The sequence below is a fragment of the Thamnophis sirtalis genome, unplaced genomic scaffold, assembly GCF_051295495.1.
Source record: "Thamnophis sirtalis isolate CommonGarterSnake01/CBP01778 unplaced genomic scaffold, rThaSir2_p1.2 scaffold_13, whole genome shotgun sequence".
NCBI classification, from domain to species: Eukaryota; Metazoa; Chordata; class Lepidosauria; order Squamata; family Natricidae; genus Thamnophis; species Thamnophis sirtalis.
The window spans coordinates 16,316,972-16,340,856 of NW_028261393.1; the positions used below are offsets into that span (position 1 = coordinate 16,316,972).

Consider the following 23,885-nt stretch of genomic DNA (forward strand, 5'->3'; position numbering starts at 1 on the left):
GTTTCACTTCTCATCCAAGAAACGTCTTCCTCCGAAGAGCTGAAGAAGCTTCTTGGATGAGAAGTGAAACGTCTTCAAAAGAAAAACCAGGAAGTCCAGTTGCCTCTTGAAAAAAAGCACCTCTAGGACAACCATGACCTGGATGACTCAGAGCCCCCAGTGACATTTCGCTTTGGCTGGTTAGAGTCCACAATTTCTGCAAGTTTATCAGGCATTTGGCATTCCGAGTGAACATTTATTTAATTTTATTCTGGCATCGCTGGAGTACATTGAGAGTAACCCTGGGCAGCTCTCAATGTACTACAAACACTGCCCATGTACTAACATTATGTACCAGGAGAGAATTTCTTGGCAGAGCATGTGACTTTGTTGCCCTCCCCCTCCCCTCCCCGGCCTGGCCATTGTTCAATAGGGTCCTTTGCGGTTGCACAATTTTGCATTTCTGTGTGTATGCTGCATCTCTGTTTGGAGCTGGAAAATCTGCATTAATTTCCCTTCTCTTACACGTCTTCCATTTTTTCTTATTTTTTTGTGTTTGTTCCTGTTGGTCTGATAGCCATAATAAAACTTTGATTTGATTAGGAGGAAGAGGTATTATTTCTGTTTATCGCGAATGTGACCCGTCAAAACCGCGGAGGACAAAATCGCGCTCGACGAAAGCGCACATTTGACGTCATCACAGCGCGACGGAAAAAATTAAAAATTGAAATAAAAATAAAATTAAAGCAAGCCGAATCACATAAAGGTAAGGGTTAGGTTTAGGGTTAGGGTTAGGGTTAGGTTAAGGGTTAGGGTTAGGTTTAGAGCGTTAGGGTTACGTTTAGCATTAGGTTAAGGGTTAGCGTTAGGTTTAGCGTTAGGTTAAGGGTTACGTTTAGGGTTACATTTAGGGTTAGGTTAAGGGTTAGGTTTAGGGTTAGGTTTAGGGTTAGGTTTGGGGGGGTTAGGGTAAGGTTTTCGCTTTATTTTTACATTTTTCGATCACAGCGCGATGTTTTCGTTGCGCTGTGATGACGTCAAATGCACGCTTTTGTCGAGCGCAATTTTGTCCTCCGCGGTTTTGTGGTGGAACCATCGCGAAAGCTCCTACAGTATTCATCATGTTCAAAACTAGAGAACGATTTGGGGACAGTTGAAAGACTCTGTTTTAGAACGAAACATTCTGTCTTATCTACATGGAACTCTGAGCTCTTGACTCCCTTTTAGTAAACCAGGTGAGTCTTTACCTGCTTGCAGTTCCTGGAGAGCTGCATCACATGCTTCTCTTACTGCTTTTGTGTTTTCTGAATATGCATTGGCCCCAAAAGGAGAAGAATGAAAGTTGGAAGATCTGGACTTTCTTTGGATGGGCCTGCCAACAATCATTAACTGCTCTAAAGACCCCACCAAAATTATGGTCTAGTTAAGATGGGAGGAGATCATGATACACTGAGTGAACATCAGTAAGAGTTATGGGTGTGCCAAAGAGGTGGTTTGTTATTCTTCTTTGTCAGGTTTTGATGGGAAAGAAATTGCTTTTGAATATTTGGGGGATGGATGAGGTGTTGAGGGAAGGAGAAAACATTCCCATCAAACCTCAGAGCAAATAGTATGGGTTTACCTTATTATGAAGTTCAAGAGAGGATCTTGATGCTCTCTCAGTTTGATTGTTTGTCTTGCAGACGTTTCCATTACCAAATTAGGTAACATCATCACTGCACTGGTGATATCTAGTTCAGTAATGAAACATCTACAAGAAAACAGGTGTTCCGACCTTGGCTGCTTTAAGATCTGGAGGCTTCAACTTCCAGAATTACCCAGCCAGCCAATCTGGGAGTTGAAATCCACAGATCTTAAAGCTGCCAAACTCGGACGACTCTGATGTAAGCCATTTGACTTTTAATTATAAAAATGATCAATAGATGAAAAAACATTGAGGAACATTAACCTAACTTGGATCCCTCTTAAAAATCCACTTTTGCAGAATGACTAAATGGCATTTAACTAGAACTTTAAAAAAATGCAATTTCTACTGGCCTAGTGAGGTTAAACTTAGATTTGTTTGGAGGTGAGGGTCTTATCCTGGACTCTACATTCCAAGACCGAAGAGTGTTTAGGAAATTTACCAGGTCTCTTTCTCTCTGTGTGTGTCCCTCCCTTCCCCAACAATAAAGGTAGAAGATCTCATAACTTCCTGGGCTATCAAGTTTTACTAGCAACTGTCAGATTCTATATGAATCTCTTTCCGTTCTCCTCTTGGGCAGCTGTCTACATCCTTGTTCCAAAGTATTGTATAGTCATTAGTTGTTTTTTTAAAAACAGGGTAGCGATGGTGGTAAAAACAATGCAAAAGAGGCATTTTTACGCCAGTCTCCATTTCCCACTAAAGACAAAACGAATGACCCCAAAAGAAGTCCCGATTTGCATGAAATGCCTAGATGCCAATTCATAAGCACATTGAAAAATAGTTGTACTGTATCTCAACATTTGGGGAATCTGGAGTTTTGGGGAGGAAAGCGCGTGCTTGCTGAATGTTGAAGGAGAATTCCATCTATGCCTTAACTCTTCCTGTGAGGAAATGTGTCTGGGAACTCACAGCCTTTCAGTTTTTACCATGTTTCCCCAAAAATAAGACAGGGTCTTATTTTCTTTTGACCCCTTGAAATAAGCGCTTGGCCTTATTTTCGGGGAGGTCTTATTGTTTTTGAGGTGCAGGAGGCGGTGAATGTGGTCACCTCATGACTGCTGCTGTGCTGCAACATTTTCAGGGAGGGCTTATTTTCAGGGAGGGCTTATTTTAGCGCATGCGCTCAAAAGCCCAATTGGGCTTATTATCCAGGGAGGTCTTATTTTCAGGGAAACAGGGTAGCTGGTGCCTTCCATCAAACTAGAGATACGTTGCCAAGTTGAGTAAGGTGGTATATTTTGAATCAGCCTGAAAGGGCACTTTCTCTGTTTGCTTTCCCTTGTGATGATTCAAATTCCTGGAGGTAAAAAACCAGTGACCGGACGGCATGCTGAATTCTTGGCATCTCGTAATTCTTGGAAAGGAATTGAGAGGCTTATAATCCTGGGTTGACCTGATTTCCGTTTTTGGGCTCCTTGGCATGGCAGCTGCCCAGACTGCCCACTGTTGAGTAGCCTGTGCCAGTCTCTGTCTTGCTCCCTGAGGATTTCCTTTTGTTTGTTTTGTGAGTATGTATTACGCTCCTCCTAAATTTAGATTACATTGCTGTCATTCTTGGGCCAGGTTTCCTTGCCAATTGGCGGCTTCTGTGCTGTACTAACTGGTACTCGCTGCATTGAGATTGAGAAGATGGAGAATGGGCCCATTGACTGACTGGTGTCCATTATGCAATAGAGAGAGAGAGAGAAACGCTGCCAAGGAGACCCTATTTTTGAAGCTTGCTGTGATTCTTGCTGGCTGGCAAAGTCCATTTCGAACGGGTTCAAGGCCCTTTCTCGAAATCTAAGTGTCAATGGGATCCTTGCACAGAGAGATCTGTAGATCTAATAGAATTGGACAGAAGGGGGTTTTGTAAGGACATCTCCAGCTGCAGAACCGATGTCTCTCATCTCTTTTTTTCCGAAGAAAGTCTACTTTTCTCCTTTATTCTGGATCTCATCTCTTGGGCTGAGTCATTTGTCTGGGGATGGGTGCTCAAGGATTGTCCACTCCAATAGATCAGGCCAGGTGTTTGGCTTGTTTTCTGTTGGCAGGAACAGCCAAAACAACAATGAAAAGTCTCTCAAAATACAATGTGTACACCCCAATTCTCCTTTAAGAAATCCCTTTTCAATCATTGATGATAGCAATATAGCAATAGCAATAGCAGTAGACTTATATACCGCTTCATAGGCCTTTCAGGCCTCTCTAAGCGGTTTACAGAGAGTCAGCATATTGCCCCCAACAATCTGGGTCCTCATTTTACCCACCTCGGAAGGATGGAAGGCTGAGTCAACCCTGAGCCGGTGAGATTTGAACCGCTGACCTGCTGATCTAGCAGTAGCCTGCAGTAGCCTGCAGTGCTGCATTTAACCACTGCGCCACCTTGGCTCCTTACTGATTACAGTAAGACTGTCAAACAGAAGCAGTCCCCTGATCTTGCTATACCAGTCTGTTGTACCTTAACCCGGGGTGGGCTACTATGGGTTTGCCCAGGTTTGGGAGAACCCATAGCTAACATTATGGCCAGTTTGGAGAACCTCCAAATCGCATTCCTGGCTGGCTGCACCCCGCCCTCCCCTCCCAGGAATCTCCATGTTGCCAGTATTGGATGCGAGGTAAATGCAGCTTCTGTGTGGAGGCTTGGGGAGGGGGGAAAGCGGGCCAGCACAGCTTTTCTGTGGAAGTTCAAGTCCATCCATCCAGGTGTTTCTCCACCTTGACGTCAACCTGAAGTCCATCCATCCAGGTGTTTCTCCACCTTGACGTCAACCTGAAGTCCATCCATCCAGGTGTTCCTCCACCTTGACGTCAACCTGAAGTCCATCCATCCAGGTGTTCCTCTACCTTGACGTCAACCTGAAGTCCATTTCTCCAAGTGTTTCTCTGCTATTGCTGTACTCTCCTAACAGAACAATAAAAAGCATTGCAAGATTTGCACTGTGTTGCAATGAATGTGATTCCTTCCTTCCAGCTTGATTCCTCTTGATGGATCTTGCACTGCTGGATAATAACACCTCAACCGACAGCCTGTCTCCGTTGTGCACGGGATCCACCTGGGAGAGACGCCCCTCCCTGGATCCTCTTGCAGTTCCTCTAACAAGATCAGGCATGCCAAGACTTCTGCTGTCGGGTCTGCCTTCCCCAGGTGAACTCTTGTCATGTGAGGTACGGGAGAAACTGGAGGCTGACTCAGGTAGTTTGGGTCCAATTCACAGCCTCTCTGACCTTTTGCAGGTAACAAATTCCCGGTTCAGCTCCAGGCAAAAGAGAATTGGCAGCAGATGGGAAAGACCTTGCTAGTTGGAATAGATCTGTGTTTCTCCACCTTGGCATCTTTAGAATAGAATAGAATAGAAATAGAAATAGAATAGGAATGGAATGGAGTGGAGTGGTGTAAAGTAGAACAGAGCAGAGCAGAACAATAGATTTGGAAGGGATCTTGTAGGTCTTCTAGTCCAACCCTCTGCTTAGGCAGGAAACCCTACAGCCCTTCAGACAAATGGTTATCCAATCTCTTCTTAAAAACTTCCAGTGTTGGAGCATTCACAACTTCTGGAGGCAAGTTGTTCTACTGATGATTTGTTCTAACTGCCAGGAAATTTCTTAGTTCTAGGTTGCTGCTTTCCTTGATTAGTTTCCACCCATTACTTCTTGCCCTGCCTTCAGGTGCTTTGAAGAATAACTTGACTCCCTCTTCTTTGTGGCAGCCCCCAAGATATTGGAACACTGCTATCATGTCACCCCTAGTCCTTATTTTCATTAAACATTTGAGGGAGGAGGGCAGTGCAGAAATGTGAAAAATACATTAATAAATAAAAAATCCAGATCAGTGTTTCCCCAGCCATTGTATCCATGTGTCTCGAGCAGCATGATGTTCCTACTTCTCACTGCCATCCCAGCATTCAGTCCTGATTTTGATAAATTTCATGGGGTCGTTAAAAATGATGATGATGATTTGCATGCTTTCAAACCGGACAGGAGCTGAGGCAAGGAATGGGAGCTCACCCCAACCCACGGTGCTCAGATCTCAAACCTGCTTTCAGCTTTCCAGCTGACAAGCTGAGCATCTTTAACTGCTTTCCCTGCATCTCTACCAATGTCTAAAATCAGGAACCAAAAATGCTAAAATTTCATCGGATCAAAGGAGGCCGTAGAAGAACTGATACTGTACAAGTTCTCTTTCCAAGCTAACTTTCCCAACAGTGGGGAAACCATCTTCTCTTATTCAGTACTGCAAATGTTATCCCTTGTTTGACCTTAAACAATGATTTTCCCTCCTGCCAACGATTACACTCCTCAAGTGTTTTCCAGCACTGTTATCATGACTGAAGCTTCGCCAAACTGCAATTAACTCTTTGCTGATTCAAGCTTTTCTCCCTCTTTTCCATATCACTTGTATAGTTGTGCCTATTGTTGTTCAGAGCAGGGGCCTACAATGATTTGATTGCTTATTTGCACCCTATAACTCTCATTAAGTGTTGTACCTTATGATTCGTGACGAATGTATCTCTTTTATGTACACTTAGAGCATATGCACCAAAGACCAATTCCTTGTGTGTCCAATCACACGGCCAATAAATAATCCTATCCGGTCCTGTCCTATCCTGTCCTGTCCTGTCCTGTCCTGTCCTGTCCTGTCCTATCCTATCCTATCCTATCCTATCCTATCCTATCCTATCCTATCCTATCCTATCCTATCCTAACCCAACTCAACCCGTTCTGTTCTGTTCTATTCTTAGATCACCATACATTCAACCATCCTGGTTAGGTTATGTAAGTTTATACCTCCTTTATACCATTTGCATGCTTTCAAACCGCTAAGAGCCATGGTGGCGCAGTGGTTAGAGTGCAGAACTGCAGGCTACTTCTGCTGCCTGCCGGCTGCCTGCAATTTAGCAGTTCAAATCTCAGCAGGCTCAAGGTTGACTCAGCCTTCCATCCTTCCAAGGTGGGTAAAATAAGGACCCAGATTGTTGGGAGGCAATAGGCTGACTCTGTAAACTGCTTGGAGAGGGCTGTAAAGCACTGTGAAGTGGTGTATAAGTCTAAGTATTATTGCTATGCTCTTGCTACACTGGCAAGGAGATGGTGACAGATACACACTGTTGCATTACCAGCTAGGGTGGTTCAAGATTTCATTTTGTGTGTAAACTCCTCCACTGATTAAGTGAACACTTGTGACATACAGTCCTGCAAAGATGTCACTGGTTTTCTGTTTTTTTTTTTGTTTGAAAAGGGGCTTAAATTAGCTACATTAACCCAACATTTAAAAGCCTTTGCAATTTTCCCCTTTTTGTATTTCAGAGTTTGGATGGAGACCAAGCCATTCTTCAGCGGATCAGGAAATACGTGAAAGCGATTCATGTTTCTGGACTCAGTAAGTTAATGCTCTTTATCAGCTGGTGCATCAGCCTAGGAGGCCATCTGGCTGATCACCCGTGGGAGGGGTGTGGGTTTGTGATGTGCCATCTGGCTTTGTAGATACAGGCTTGAAAGCAGCCGCATGTTAAGCTGTAGGCACAAAAGCCAGCGCGGCTCAACGTTGGCAGCTTTCAGGTGTATGAACTTCAAGTCCCATGCTGGCTGGGAAATTCTTGGGTTGAACATTGCCAAGGTTGAAAAAGACCTAGGCAAAAACTGCCCCCACCAAGGGGGAAAACAATTACAACTCTCATACCCTCAAGCAAAATCTCTACAGTAAAACCTCCCATTTGTAGCATGGGAGCATTTGCAGCATCCTAAGTTCTAATGGCTAATAGAATAGAATAACAGAGTTGTTACTCTAATAATAACAGAGGTCTTCTAGTCCAACCCCCTGCTTAGACAGGAAACCCTACACCACTTCAGACAAATGGTTAACCAACATCTTCTTAAAAACTTCCAGTGTTGGAGAATTCACAACTTCTGGAGGCAAGTTGTTCCACTGATTAATTGTTCTAACTGTCAGGAAATTTCTCCTTAGTTCTAAGTTGCTTCTCTCCTTGATGAGTTTCCATCCATTGCTTCTTGTCCTGCCCTCAGGTGCTTTGGAGAATAGTTGGACTCTCTCTTCTTTGTGGAAGCCCCTGAGATATCTACTATCATGTCTTCCCTAGTCCTTCTTTTCATTGAACTAGACATACCCAGTTCCTTTATTGGCCAAGTGTGATTGGCGTGGCACGACAAAACCGCGGTCCACTAAAGCGCGCCCGATTAAAGCGCGTACCTGACGTCATCAGCAGCGCGACAAATACGACCGCGGAGAAAAAAGGGTGCTTTAAAAAGCGCTTTTAAAGCAAGCCGATTCACGTAAAGGTAAGGGTTAGGTTTAGGGTTAGGGTTAGGGTTAGGGTTAGGTTAAGGGTTAGGGTTAGGTTTAGGGTTACGTTAAGCGTTAGGGTTAGGGTTAGGGTTAGGTTAAGGGTTAGCGTTAGGTTTAGCATTAGATTAAGGGTTAGGTTTAGGGTTAGGTTTAGGGTTAGGTTAAGGGTTAGGTTTAGGGTTAGGTTTAGGGTTAAGTTTAGGGTTAGGTTTGGGGGGGTTAGGGTAAGGTTTTCGCGTTAATTTTAACTTTACCGCTCACAGCGTGATGTTTTCGTCGCGCTGTGATGATGTCAGGTACGCGCTTTCGTCGAGCGCGCTTTAGTCTACAGCGGTTTTGTGGTGGAACCGTGATTGGACACACAAGGAATTTGTCTTTGGTGCATACGCTCTCAGTGTACATCAGGAGAATAAAATACATTCATCAGGAATAAAAAGATACAACACTTAGTGATAGTCAAGGTTACTTATAAGCTATCAAATCATACTAGGAAACAAATAAAAGAATATAAATTGAAAGATACAAGCAACCTGGTTATAGTCATAATTGGGAAGAGATAGATACTAGGAAGGAAGAGAAGAATAATAGTAGTACAGCCTTAGTAGATAATTTGACAGTGTTGTGGGAATTAGTTGTTAAGCAGAGTGATGGCATTTGGGGAAAAAACTGTCCTTGTGTCTAGTTGTCTTGGTGTGCAGTGCTCTATAGCGTCGTTTTGAAGGTAGGAGTTGAAACAATTTATGTCCAGGATGTGAGGGTTCTGTAGATATTTTCACAGCCCTCTTTTTGACTCATGCAGTATACAGGTCCTCAATGGAAGGCAGGTTGGTAGCCATTGTTTTTTCCCCCCTGCAGTTCTAATTTTCCGTTGAAGTCTTTGTCTGTCTTGTTGGGTTGCAGAGCCAAATGAACTGTTGTAAGTCAAGGACTACCTGCATTGTCATGAAACGTACTGCAGATTGATCCTGATGTTCAGCTAAAGCCAAGAGACCTGTATTCGGTCTCACAAACTTTTCCTAATCCTTTTCTTTTTCCTTATCGCCTCCTCTCCTTAAACGTCTCAAAGGTTTCTGCTTTTCCTACACCGTTTATAAACATCCCTTGACGGCTCGTTTCCTCCTCAGCAGCCAAGAATGTCTGCTTGTTTTCTCAGGTTAATATTACGTTGGGGGTTGGATTCCTAGGTAGCCCATGATACCTGGTCTCCCTTCAGGGCCTTACGGTGTTGGTCTGCTGTGATTCCTTCGTCAAAGTCAATGCTGCAAACCCGGGAGTCGATTCAGGCGTCTCTTCTTTTCAGACCCAACTACAGGTTGTGCTCGGCTTACTTGGGCCACAATTCGAGCCCCAAATTTCTGCGGTTCAGTGATACATTGGTTAAGTGAGTTTTGCCCCATTTTACAACCCTCCTTGCCGCGGTTGTTAAGTGAATCGCTGCAGTTGTTAAGTTAGTAACATGTTTTTAAGCAGTGGTGAAATTCAAATTTTTTTACTACCGGTTCTGTGGGCTTGGCTTGGTGAGTGTGGCATGGTTTGGTGGGCATTGCAGGGGAAGGATACTGCAAAATCCCCGTTCCCACCCCACTCTGGGGCCAGCCAGAGGTGGCATTTGCCGTTTCTCCGAACTACTCAAAATTTCTGCTACTGGTTCTCTGAAGTACTCAAAATTTCTACTACTAGTTCTCTGAACTACTCAAAATTTCCGTTACCAGTTCTCTGAGTTACTCAAAATTTCTGCTACTGGTTCTCTGAACTACTTAAAAGCTACTGGTTCTCTGAACTACTCAAAATTTCTACTACTAGTTCTCTGAACTACTCAAAATTTCCGTTACCAGTTCTCTGAGTTACTCAAAATTTCTGCTACTGGTTCTCTGAACTACTCAAAATTTCCGTTACCAGTTCTCTGAACTACTTAAAAGCTACCGGTTCTCTGAACTACTCAAAATTTCTGCTACTGGTTCTCTGAACTACTTAAAAGCTACCGGTTCTCTGAAGTACTCAAACTTTCCGCTACCGGTTCTCCAGAACCTGCTGGATTTCACCCCTTGTTTTAAGTGAATCTGGCTTCCCCATGGATTTTGCTTATCAGAAGGTTGCAAAAGGGGATCACATAGACCCCAGGACACAGCAATGGTCATAAATATGACCCAGTGGCCAAGCATCTGGATTTTGCAGCATTCCCGTGATCCTGTGATTAAAGGTCGTAACTGTGAAAAACGGCCCTAAATAACATTTTCCACATTTTGAACGGTCTGAAAACGAACTGTTGTAAATCGAGGACTGCCTGCAGTTTGTATGTCTTGTTTTAAAGGACTAAGAGATTGCTTTATCAGATCCCTCATTCTAGAATCACTTGCAAGGATTCCAACAAGCCACTTCTGCAAAAGTCATCAACCCATTTATGCATTGTCATTTGGTTTCCTTTTGCCCTAAAAAGGGCAGTTAACCCACAAGGGTACAAAAATAAGGGATTGTTTCTTTTGTTCCGGTTCATTTAATTCACCTTCATGCTGACGCTGAGAAGTGGGCTTGCTTGGAAAATGAATCAATGATCATCCAGATGATTGTGTGTTTCCCCCCCCCTCCCCACTCTCTGGAAGTTCAACTATAAAACCCATTGCTATTTCTTCCCAAGGTCTGCTGGGGCTCACCACTTGCTGAAGGAGTGCAGGGGGCGTCCCTGGCTGATTCATTTTCATGGCTGCACAGGGGGCACAGCTTTTTCCATAGTCTTCCACCGCATTTGCTTTCATCTTTGGCCACCAAAATTGTTTTCTGGGGAGGTGCAGAATTTTCAGGAATCCAAGCTAGCTTCCAGTCATGGCTGCGCTGAAGCACTTCCGGTCTCAAGATCGCAGGGACATACAGTTGGGATCCCTTCCATGCTAGTCCCTCCCTCATAGTTGAGACATCTTTATTGTCTGTCAGCCACTGGTAGTGTGGTTTTAATGCAGTTGTCAAGTTTGTCCCGGTTGTAGTCAGGTGCAGGGGTGGGTTTCAACCGGTTCGCGGCGGTCCCTGCGAACCAGTTGGTCGGCGAACCCGGAAGTAAGTAACTTCCGGGAACGGCGAAGGGCCCACCCGCCCGCCCGCGGTCCTTACCTGGTTTTGACGAGTTCTGCGCTTCCATGCATGCGCAGGACGCATACAGCGCCTGCGTGATCCTCCAGGAGCAGCTGGAGCATCGCACAGACGCTAGTACGCATGCGTGCACCGCGCGCGTGCACGAGGACGCCGCCGGCCCCGTTCCAACCGACCCGGTTGGAACAGGGCGAGAAACCCACCCCTGGTCAGGTGCCATCTGGTTTGGCTTCTAGTGGTGACTTGCGCTGCTGGTTGTGTGGGGAGGGAGTGGGGAGTGTGGGGAGGGAGGTGGGGAGATGGCTTCCAGGTCTGACAGTCCGCCCCCCCTTCCATCCTCACCTTTATTTCCCCTCTCCCGTTTTATTTTGTCAGCTCACGTGGAAAACGAGGAACAATACAGCGAAACTCTGGAGAACTTTGGCAATAACCATCTGTCTCAGAACAACCACGAACTTTCCACCGGCTTCCTCAACCTCGCTGTTTTCACCAGGGAAGTGACTGCGCTTTTCAAAAACCTGGTAAGGGGCAGAATTGGGCATGGATTGTCCCTGGCTGGTCAGGTTTGCTGATTTTCTTTTTCTTTTCAAGATGCGAATTTGAGTTGTGGGCCCCTGGGCACGGCTTCCCCAGTTCAAAAGTAGTGAGCATAGCCAAGACAAAACCTCTCTGGAGAAGCCAACGATGATGGTTGATTACGGCCCAGGCAGTCACAAAAAGCCGGCCTCATGGTGGGCAACTGTTTCCTATGTTAGCTTGGCTGCTCTTATCCCAAACACATGTTTTTTCCCCCCCTTCCTGGCGGGCTGCCAATTCCCTGAGCTGAATGGCTGCCAGTGAGGAACCGCAGAGAAGTTGTTTCAAGGTGGTCTGTTCAACAGGAGGGTGGAGTAAGATAAGAGGAGCTTTGCTCTACAGCTGGGGTTTGTTTGGGTTAAGTGCAGCCCCCCCCCTCCCTACTCATTAACCAGGCACGATTTAGCATTTGTTGAGCCTTTCCTGCGTCAGAAAACCCTTGCATCCATTCTGTTGCTAACTCTCTAGAGTGGTGTTTCTCAATCATGGCAATTTAAGAGGTCTGGAACAGTGGTGGGATTCAATTTTTTTTACTACCGGTTCTATGGGCGTGGCTTGGTGGCCGTGGCATGGGTTGGTGGTTGTGGCTTGTTGCCGTGGCAGGGGAAGGATACTGTAAAATCTCCATTCCCTCCCGATCAGCTGGGAATCGGGAGGCAGAGAATGGATGGGGGCGGGGCCAGCCACAGCCGGTATTTACCGGTTCTCCGAACTACTCAAAATTTCCACTACCGGTTCTCCAGAACTGGTCATAACCTGCTGAATGCCACCTCTGGTCTGGAACTTTAACTCTCAGAATTCCCAGCATGCTGGCTAGGGAGTTCTGGGAGTTGAAGTCCTAACTTCTTGAAGTTGCCACAATTGAGCAACACTGCTCTGGAGAAACTTTTAAGCAGCTGGGTTGCAGCCATGGGCACTAAGGGGAATGGTCTGGGGTCAAAAGTCTCCAGCCCAGCCTGGTGAAAATCTGGAAGTAGAGATGGCAATTTCGGTGGTGCAGTGGTTAAAGTGCAGTACTGCAGGCCACTTCTGCTGCTGCCGGCTGCCTGCAATTTGGCAGTTCAAATCCCACCGGACTCAAGGTTGGTTCAGCCTTCCATCCTTCCGAGGTGTGTAAAATGAGGACCCAGATTGTTTGGGGGGGGGGCAATGTGCTGACTCTGTAAACCGCTTAGAGGGGGCTGTAAAGCACTGTGAAGCGGTATATAAGTGTAAGTGCTATTGCTATTATGCTAAGTCTATCAAATTCAGCCCCTGTAGTTGCTTCTCTGGGATTTTTTGCTAAGAAGGGAAGAAAAGTTTCCAAGCCTGAGGTTTGAGGGTTGAGGAAATTGCATAGGAACGGAATTGCAATTCCATTTGGATTTGTACCGGGTCCAGTGTTTGGGGTTTCTCTCTCTCCATATGAAGTCTGCATTTTAATTTTATAAAACATCCCAAATAATCATCTTTTAGTAGTACGACATGATTTATTGCAGTTTACGGTCTCATAATTTTTACTGTGCTAACCTTGGTTCCTTATATTTATGCTTTGCTCATAGCTTAATAGCGGTTGTCAAGCTTTTAAAATGACATGATATATCTAGTTATTCACAACTATTCACGGTGTGCTAGAAAATTATAGTCTTGATGACATTTGTAAATCCCTGGTTGACTCATGTGTAGCCTATTCTTTTATCCCTGGTTTTTTGTTGTTGTTCTATTCTTCCTTCCCTGTTTATGTATTTTTTTGTAAAATGTCTAATAAAGATATATTACAAGAGAGAAAAGAGAGTGGCATTGCAAATCAACAGCTGTGTTGTGGCCCACCAGCGGCTAGTGGAGTTGGCAGCAGAGTCTGACAGTGAAGAGGTTGGGGAGGAACATGGGCTACTCCTGGAGGCTGGGGACGACTCACATGAGGACTCTGCCTTGGAGGCAGAGACGGGGCCAAGGCCGTCTGGCAGTTCTCAGCTGCCTTCAGAACTAGAAAGAAATGAGGCAGAGGAACAGCTGGAGCCTGTTCCCAGTGTGTGCATGCGCAGAGCTGCCAGAAGAAAAGAACATCTAAGAAATCAGGGTTGACTTGGGAGGAAAGCCACAGGTGGACAGTGAATGGTCCCTCCCACAGGAAATAAAAGAGGAGTGGAGGGGGAGTGGGCTTTTGCAGGAAACAATTCGCTAGTTCCAGGAGTGTGAAGATCTGTCCGTGAATCTCCGAGACTCTGTGCCAAGTCTTTCCTTGCACAGCACCTCATTTGGGAAATATTTACATGGCAGCTTTCCAAGATAGATAAGGTCTGTGGTCATAACTTCACCTTTGAAAGACTGTTTGCCAGGCCTTTGCTGAATATGAATGAGAGGAATTTAATAAAAGGGGTTTTGTTGTGATTAGGAATCTGCTTCGTGCTTTTTGGAGAAGCCTAGGTCAGATCAAGCTGGGCCTTTAAGCCTGAAAAGAAATATTCACGAACAGATTTAAATGTCTATGGAGATTCTCAGTCATCCAGGTCGTGCTGGTGCCAAAGATGCTTTTTCAAGAAGTAACTGGACTTTCTGGTAAAAAAAAGGCCAGTTGCCTCTTTAAAAAACAGCACCTTTGGGACAACAGACTTAAATATTTCTCAAAATCAGGACAGGGTGCTGGGATGGCAGTGGGAAGTAGGAACATCATGCTGCTGGAAACACATGGATGCAATGGCTGGGGAAACATTGATCTGGATTTTCATTTATTCGTCTATTTTTCACATTTCTGCACAGTCCATCTCCCTCAAATGTTTAATGAAAAGAAGGACCAGGGATGATATGATACCAGTCTTCCAATATCTCAGGGGCTGCCACAAAGAAGAGGGAGTCAAGCTATTCTCCAAAGCACCTGAGGGCAGGACAAGAAGCAATGGATGGGTTCTGCCAGTCACTACTGCTGGTTTGCTCGTGGGCGCTTCGCGTGCACTTGATGTGTGCTGCACGGGCATGCACAGTGCAAAAAAAATTATTCTGCACATGGGCAGAAGCAAAAAACAAGATGGCGCCTATGGTGCTGCTGAAAGAACCGGTTCGAGGGGCGTGGCGAGCCTGGGTCGCTGCCAGTTCCAGCAACCCAAGCCGTCAAACCACTATCGGTTTGGCCGAACCGATTCAAACTGATAGGAGCCAACCACTGAATGAGTGGAAACTAATCAAGGAGAGAAGCAACTTAGAACTAAGAAGACATTTCCTGACAGTTATAACAATTAATCAGTGGAACAGCTTCCCTCCAGAAGTTGTGGGTGCTCCAACACTAGAAGTAATACAATAGCAGAGTTGGAAGGGACCTTGGAGGTCTTCTAGTCCAACCCCCTGCCTAGGCAGGAAATCCTATACTATGCTAAACAAATAATTCCCTCACCAAGGCTGCATTACTATTACTATTAGTCTTCTCATCGTTTCTATCACCCATCTCCTTCCACTTATGCTCATACGCACCGGGCGCTTGCTTTTCTGGTTTCCAGTGTTCCCGCACACCGTGTGAAGACCAACTGGCTGGTGCGCCAGAGCCAGAAGAGCAATGGTTTAACAGCTCTTGTGCCCAGAGAAATGGCTTTGCATGCCACTTCCAGCATGTGTGCCATAGATTTGCCATCACAGATATAGATGGTGCATTTTGGCATGCCTTGCTGCCTTGAATGGCTGTCTTTGCAGATCCTCTCTCAAAACCCCAAATATTGACTTAGTGTGATGTGTAAACTGGCTGTGGTTTGTTTGAAGCATGACTTGTCGAAGAATCCTCTGGGGCTGGGATCCTCATGTTATGCTAAGTCATAATTATGGTTTACAGTCCGTGATGGCTGGCTGGCTTCAAAAATAGAGGGTTGTGTCTGCTTCGGAGTGAACCTCACATCTTTTTAACTGATCTTGAATGATTCAGTCATTCCTGTAAGTTGTGGGACGTTCGTCCTTCCGCACACATGAATTTGGTTAGGCATGAAGAGGTGGTCCTCTACTAATCTCCTGCATCCTGAGTTGGGAAGGTTTTCTTCTTAAGGTAGAACTATGCATGTTGTCAGCATCCTTAACCAGCAGGATAGTTGGCTTGGCTGGAAGAAGATGATGGAAATTGTCCCTGAAGCACATCTACAGCTCATAAGTAGATGGAGCCGAGGTGGCGCAGTGGGTAGAGTGCAGTACTGCCGCCACTTCAGCTGACTGCTAGCTGCAGTTCGGCGGTTCAAATCTCACCGGCTCCAGGTTGACTCAGCCTTCTATCCTTCCGAGGGTAAAATGAGGACCCAGACTGTGGGGGCAATATGCTGACTCTGTAAACCGCTTAGAGAGGGCTGAAAGCCCTGTGAAGCGGTATATAAGTCTAACTGCTATTGCTATTGCTATAAGGTTGTTGTTTATCCAGTTACATAGAATAGAATAGAATTCTTTATTGGCCAAGTGTGATTGGATAACAAGGAATTTGTCTTTGGTGCATAGGCTCTCAGTGTACATAAGGAGAACTTAATACATTCATCAAGAATAAAAAGATACAACACTTAGCGATAGTCAAGGTTACTAATAAGCTATCAAATCGTACTGGGAAACAAATAAAAACAATATAAATTGAAAGATACAAGCAACATGGTTGCAGTCATAAGTGGGGAGAGATAGGTACTAGGAAGGAAGAGAAGAAGAATATATTCTTAGTAAATTATTTGACAGTGTTGTGGGAATTATTTATTTAGCAGAGTGATGGCATTCGAGAAAAAACTGTCCTTGTGTCTAGTTGTCTTGGTGTGCAGTGCCCTATAGCATCGTTTTGAGGGCAGGAGTTGAAGCAATTTATGTCCAGGATGTGAGGGGTCTGTAAATATTTTCACAGCCCTCTTTTTGACTTGTGCAGTGTACAGGTCCTCAATGGAAGGCAGATTGGTAGCAATTGTTTTTTCTGCAGTTCTAATTATCCGTTGAAGCCTGTGCCTGTCTTGTTGAGTTGCAGAGCCAAACCAGACAGTTATAGAGGTGCAGATGACAGACTCAATAATTCCTCTGTAGAACTGAATCGGTTCATTTACATATGAATATTTTACAAAGATTTGCATACTACATCTTTTACATACGAAGCTGCCAGAGCTTCCTGTTAGAAGCCTCAATTATATCATTATATCAGGTAGCCCTCAACCTACAGCCATTTAATTCAATGACTGTTCCAAGTTACAACGGCACTAAAAAAAAGTGATTGATGACCATTTTTCACACTTATGACCATGCTTATGAATATTTCCAAGTCACATGATTCAGAAACAGGCATGTATTTATGATGGTTGCACCATCCCAGGGTCATATAATGACCACCTGAGACCTTCCCAGCTGGCTTTTGACAAATAAAGTCAATGGGGGAAGCTGGGTGTCAGCATTCCAAATAGCATCCAAAATTAAATCAGAGTCCAAGGCAAAGTATTGCTCAAAGTTCCAATTTATTAAGAGAGCCATGTTGACACATCTGGGAGAACTCGAATCTGAAAGTTTCCTAGTTTTCCCCACCCAGTTGAAAGTTCAAGATCTTGCCCCCATACTCACAAGTCCATCACATGGTCCAATCTCCCACTGCCATGCTTGCAGTTCCGCCCATCCAATTCCGGTCAGGTACAGAAGTGCAGAGACAAAGAATGACCTTGGCTTTCTAGAAAGAATGTTGTTATGGCTACATAGCATCGAACTCCATACAATCCCCCCTGCCATTTTCCCACAATAGAAAAATGCATAGTAGAATAATAGAAAGTGTGGCAGGCCCAAGATCCAAAAGAAAAGATGGCTGCAGGCCTGACACCGGGTTTACTTAATGACCACCTCATTCACTTAACAACTCTTGTGGTTCGCTTAACAACCATGGGGGAAAAAAGGGGTTGTAAAATTAGACGCAGCACACCTAAGAACCATCTTGCTTAGGTCCAAATTGTAAGCTGAGAGCCGTATGCTATGACTTCGGGGTGCACATTATAGTACATGCGTCATTTTCATGACGCGGGAGAAGCCCCTTGGATATACCCATGGATGTTCCACCTTTTCCTTGCTCAAAAGAAAAGCCAGTTTTAGGTGGAGGCTTTGATTTTCCTAGCAGCGTCTCTAGCACATCTGTACCTGATCAAAAACTATCCCATAGCTTCTGTTTATTTCTAGCCTGTGGGTGGCACCTTTAAAAAAAAAAATTGGGGGTGCAGCCATTTGGGCTCCGATGATGGTGGCTTTGCCCCCCCCTCCAGTTCTTCTCCTTTTCCAAATCCATTCCTTCCCGTGGAGGTTAGTTGGAGTCTTGGATGTTGCCATGTGGTTTCGTCTCCTGGCTCTTTTGGACTTCTGGCTGAATCGAAAGGATTTCTCTGTCTTTTGGCGGTTTTGGATTTGGGGCTTTGGGAATCCCCACCCCAGTTTTAGAATGTGGCCTTTGGGGAAGGGCTGCCTGCCTGCATGGCTAAACAGGAAAGGTGGTTTGTGGCAGGATTCAACTGCCAACATTCTTCTGAGGCCGTCCTAAAAACTCTGGAAGTGGGAAAAGGCCTCTCTAGCCATAGAAGGGAGGGAAGCTGTTGTAGCTTATGGCCCACATCTCATCTTTTGTACATTGAAATTCACACAAAAAAAGCTTTGCTGAAATCTATTCAGGTTGTCCTTTATTATGACTGCAAATGGAAATATTGTTTTCAAACGGTATGGACATTAAGTGTTGTGGCCCGCCAGCTGCCAATGGAGCTAGCAGTAGATTCGGACAGTGAGGAGGTTAGCAATAGCAATAGCAATAGCAGTAGACTTATATACCGCTTCATAGGCCTTTCAGGCCTCTCTAAGCGGTTTACAGAGAGTCAGCATATTGCCCCCAACAATCTGGGTCCTCATTTTACCCACCTCGGAAGGATGGAAGGCTGAGTCAACCCTGAGCCGGTGAGATTTGAACCGCTGACCTGCTGATCTAGCAGTAGCCTGCAGTGCTGCATTTAACCACTGCGCCACCTTGGCGCAGGTTAGGGAGGAACATGGGCCAGTCCTGGAGTCTGGGGAAGGCTCTGATGAGGGCTCTGTGTCGGAGGCAGAGAGGGAGCCAGGGCCGTCTGACAGATACCAGCTGAGTCAGACATCAGTGAGGCAGACAAACAGCTGGAGCCTGTTCTCAGTGGACGCATGCGCAGAGTTGCCAGACAAAAGGAACAGCTAAAGAACAGGGGTCGACTTGGGAGTAAGGCCACAGGTGGACAATGAATGGCCCCTCCCAGAGGAAATAAAAGAGGAGCAAAAGGGGAGGGGAGTTTGCTGGAGACAATTAGTTCGCTTAATTGGTTCGTGACTCTCTGAGACTCCTTGCCAAGTTTTGCAGGTATCGGGCTGGCAGCTCTCCAAGCCAGATAAGGTCTGTGACTGTAAATCCTCCCTTGAAAGACTTTGCTGGAGGTGAATGAGCAGAATTCACAATAAACTAATAAAAGGTTTTTTTTTGTCGGGAGAAGGAGTTTGCTTCATGCTCTTGGGAAGCCTAAGTCAGAACATTAAGTGAGGACCTTCCCTTCCAGCTTTCCCATTGACTTTGCTTGTTGGAAGCCAGCTGGGAAGCTTGCAGGTGGCAATTGTGCAACCCGGGTATGCTGCAACCATTGTAAATATGAGCTGGTTGCCAAGCGCACCGAGATCATAACTGCATGAACCTTGGGATGCTGCAATGGTGATAAGTGCGAGGACGGGACGTCAATCATTTTTTTCAGCACCATCGTGACTTCAAGCAGTCACTAAATGAATGTTTGTAAACGGAGGACTGCCTGTAGTATTTGCATGACTTTCCATCATTACAGTCAGTAGTTTATTTCATTGTTATGATTTTAAATACCCAGCAGTTTGAGAAGGGTTTGTTGGGAGTATACTCCGAGTGTTGGGTAGGCAATATAGATTCATATATAATAACAAATGGTCGATGTTGCTTTAACTGGGTGAATGTACTTATCAGCTGTAATTAACTTTACAATAAGAGGGAGTCAGGAAAGCTCTCTCTCTCTCTCTCTCTCTCTCTCTCCCTCCCTCCCTCCCTCCCTCCCTCCCTCTCTCTCTCTCTCTCTGCTTGTCCTATGCTTGATGACTCCTTGCTCGCTTGATGACTGGAACGTGAACTGTGACTGTAAGCAATTGTTTGTTTTTTGAATTGTGTTTTGGACACACATCTACTATCACTGCTTGTGAAGCTATTGTTAGTAGTAAAGCTACTTGTTTTTACTAGCAGTGTCTGAGACTCTATTCGTGTGTTTCTTCTACTAGCAACGTTCCTTCTCTCTCTTTCTGTACATTCCGCTGCGCTACTTTCTGTCTCCCAACGGAGATACCCCTAACAGAGTTGTACGGAGTTCTCTTGTTGCTCAGATGGCTGAAGCGTTGAATGCTGTTTTGAACTGAACAATACTGTATTTTTCGGAGTATAAGATGCACTGGAGTATAAGACGCACAAAGGTTTTAAATAGGCACATTTTTAAAAAAAAGGTTTTGCACTCTGCAAATCTCCCAAAAATTTTTTCACAAAAAATGGGCCTGTTTCCCCCCCAAAAGGCATGAATAGCCTTTAGGGGGGTTGCAGAGTGCTCCTAGAGGGTGCCCCCCCCATGAGCAAAAAATGCCCCATTTCTGTGAAAACAGGCCCGTTTTTTGTAAAAAAAAAATTGCATGCATAGCTTTTAGGAGGCTGATAGAGTACTCCTGGGGGCTGGGGGCAAATAATGGCCTGTTTTTCACTCAATTCTTCCTTCCCCAGTCCCCAGGAGGTTTCTGAAAGCCTTCTACAGGCTCTGCATGGCCATTTTGGTGAAGGGGGCGAGGCTTCGGGAGGCAAAAAATGCTGTATTCAGTGTATAAGACGCACCCAGATTTTCAGCCTCTTTTTTGAAAATACAGTAATTTTTCTCTCTCTGTACTAACTGTGATTATTTTCAACCGTTTGAAAATTGGACATTACAAATTACTGATGAGCCTGGGCAGATTTGATGATAATTCAAGATTGCTTTTTTTGTTTGCTTGGAGGTATGTAAACGAGTCTCCTCTTCCATCTTTTCCCAGGTGCAGAATCTGAACAACATAGTCTCTTTTCCTCTGGACAATCTGTTGAAAGGACAGTTGAAGGACACCCGGCTGGTAGGTTTATTTTTTTCTCTTAAGGAATCAGGAATCATTTACCTGGGGGAGAAATGTAGGCTTGGAATTGGGGTGGGCCAGACATATATTTGAGAGAGACCTGGTGGTACAGTGGTTAGGATGCAGTATTGCAGGATGACTTCCTGTGTTTTTTTAGCTTGTGACTTAGCTTGATATTTAAAAAAAGTGCTATTTAGATCTGTCAGAGTTTGTTGCAGCAATCACATCCAGGAAGCACACACAGGTAACTGATTCAGCAGGATTCATTAACTTCTCTTTATATATAATAAAACACATGAAGTAAATATGCAATACCAAAAGCAGGTTTTCCAATGTGGTAGTAAATACAAGCAAACATAGGCAGAGGAGAAAACAGTTTCAGTTTCAGTTCAGAGCAGTAGACTAATTTTTGAGCTCAGCACAGACTCAGAGCTATAGAGCTAAGCTACATCCAGGCTCCTAGCTGTCTCCAGAAAATACTGTTTCCAAACAGCCCTCATTGGCTGACCTTGTTGCCATGTCTATTCCAGTCTATGAACATACTCTGACAAGATCTGACTTGCCTCCATGCATGATTATTTATTTATGTTTGGATTTACGTACTTCTATTCAGAAGCAGGTTGCAGGTGACCATAATAATGGTGGGGACTGTTTATTTTTAGTTACCTCATTCCATACTATGGGTGTCGGAAATATCGGCAGATTACAAGTTTATTTCTTTAACTGGAATTTGGGTTGAATTGATGCGTGACTTCTGATTTAGAAAATGGCACCTTTGCAGGGACAAATATAAATTTCTTAACTCATTTGCATGATTGGACTCTGTATGTTTATTTGTTTGTGGAAAGCTTATTTTTATTTCCTGCTAGCAAAAATGCTTACAACAGCTCTTGCAACGTAAGATAGGCCAAGAATAGAGGCTCCTGTCATGGCCATAGAAAAGGCTACTTTGCTCTGCTCGCTTTTGTTAAGTTCCCATTCCACTCTGAGGTTTTCCAGACTCTTCAGAATCATCTCATATTGGTAACTTGCTTTTTTCATTTTGTTTCACTTCAGTTCCTTTCAAGCTACTGCAGTTGCATAGCATAGTGGCTCTATAGACAGACCATGATTCTGTACTGTTCGAACGACGGCTGTCAATGCGTGTGCACACAGTTAAAATCAAGCACCAATGCCTCTTGTTTTTTTCCTTTTCTTGCTGTGTTTCTCTGCTTTCTCTCCCCCCCCCCCAAGCGCCTAATCCATTGTAAACTGGCTAAACAGGAAAACCCGCTTTGTTCCATAAAACAGGCTCACTCAGTTTTCTGTTTTCTTTGCGGGCCCTTTCTGTGGAGTTGATTTTCTGGCAGAGGGAAAGATTTTCCCCCCATTGCTACAGGCCATTTCTTTACATCAGATAGTTCATTGCGTGCTGTTTCTAAGGAACCGAGTCTTTGGAAGCGCTGTGGGCTGCCAATCAGTGGGATTTAACAGATCACAACGGGTTAAGTAAAGCAGGCTGGACAGGAAGTAGTAGAGGTTGCTTACCCCACTACTTAAGAACAAATATTGGGGAATACATGAATGGGCACCTCTTGTCCAGTGATCTGTTGGCAGATGTAAGAGAGACTTGCAATCATTAAAAGAAATACTTTTTACTCCGTTCATAATTAAATTGCAGAATTCACTGCTGTCTGTTGGGGTAAAGGCAACCTGTTGGGTTTTGAAAGAAGAGTAGAGTATCAGGATATGATGGCTGTTGGCATTAAAGGTTGCTTGCTAATTAGTGAGATGTGGTGGTCCAGCAGCGAAAGATGCTGTGCTTGTCAGCTGGAGAGCCGACATCCCAGACATTGAGGCCCTTACCAGCCCCAATTCCTGCCTACTTAGCAGCTTGAAAGCATGCAAATGCGAGTAGATCAATAGCTACCACTGCAGTGAGAAAGTAACAGTGTTCTGTGTGCCTTTGGCATATAGCCATGCTGGCTACATGACCATGGAAATTGTCTTTGGACAATGCTGGCTCCCTTGGCCAAGAAACGGAAATGAGCACCGCTCATCCTGGACACAACTGGACAGGGAAACTTTTTTTTTTTTTTAAAAAATAATTTTTATTGAATGTTTTGAATCTTTAAAAACAGTAAAGAAGACACAACAAGGAAAAAAAAACACAGAACATAGATAACAATGTACAGTAATTTTACAGCTTTTTATATCGACTTTCCTGCTTAGCTTTTATAATTCTCCCTTCTGCGCTGCCTTCCTATTACTTTAACCTTGCCCTATAATGTAGCAAATGTAGTATTAACACTTATGTTGAATGTTGAATGTTGATTTTATTTATATGCCGCCCTTTTCCCCCGAAGGGGACTCAGGGCGGCTCACAACTCAACCAGGGAAGGGGGATACAAACAAGAATTTAAAACGACATAAAAAACAATGCATGATTAAAACACAACAGTAATACCAATTTGAGACGGGGGCAACAGTTCTTTAGCCCCAGGCCTGTCGGAACAGCCAGGTTTTAAGGGCTTTGCGGAAGGCCTGGAGGGTGGTGAGGGTTCGAATCTCCACGGGGAGTTCGTTCCAGAGGGTCGGAGCAGCCACAGAGAAGGCTCTCCTCCGAGTAGTCGCCAGTCGACACTGGCCGGCGGATGGAATTCGGAGGAGGCCTAATCTATGGGATCTAATCGGTCTAGTGGAGGTAATTGGCAGCAGGCGGTCTCTCAAGTACCCAGGTCCAATACCATGAAGGGCTTATAATAATATTCATCATCTGTATCACCATATATTTGTATTCTCTATTTTCTGTTTTGGCTTCTGATTTCTAGCCACTTATACATTTTATTCCGTACTTTATAGACGTCCGATTCTTCTCTTTCTTTTAGTTCTATTGTCATTTTATCCATTTCTGTGCATTCGAGTATTTTCCTGCTTGTACTTTCATCTGAGGGTGTATTGATTTCTTTCCAGTTTTGTGCGAAAGCAATCCTGGCTTTAGTGAATATGTGTATGATTATGTATTGAGATTATTTGTCCATGTTTTGGTCTAGTGGTACTAATAAGAATGCTTCTGGTCTGAGTTCTATTTGTCGCTCAGTAATTTCTTCCAACCATTTCCGAATTTTGCACCACTACTTCCTTGTGATGGGGCACGTCCACCAAATATGAGAGAATGTTCCAGGCTTGTGGCTGCAT

The 23,885-nt window shown here is 44.6% G+C and overlaps 1 protein-coding gene across 2 annotated transcripts in view; it reads left to right on the forward strand.

Moving 5' to 3' along the window:
- The window catches only part of ASAP3 (ArfGAP with SH3 domain, ankyrin repeat and PH domain 3), a 91,674-nt gene that overhangs the window by 14,544 nt on the left and 53,245 nt on the right, over nucleotides 1-23,885 (forward strand). For both annotated transcript variants that reach the window (XM_087728128.1, XM_087728127.1), the window contains exons 2-4: nucleotides 6,953-7,025; nucleotides 11,406-11,551; nucleotides 20,634-20,708. In XM_087728128.1, coding sequence (XP_087584254.1) covers nucleotides 6,953-7,025; nucleotides 11,406-11,551; nucleotides 20,634-20,708 — 294 coding nt within the window. The remainder of the gene's footprint in view (nucleotides 1-6,952; nucleotides 7,026-11,405; nucleotides 11,552-20,633; nucleotides 20,709-23,885) is intronic.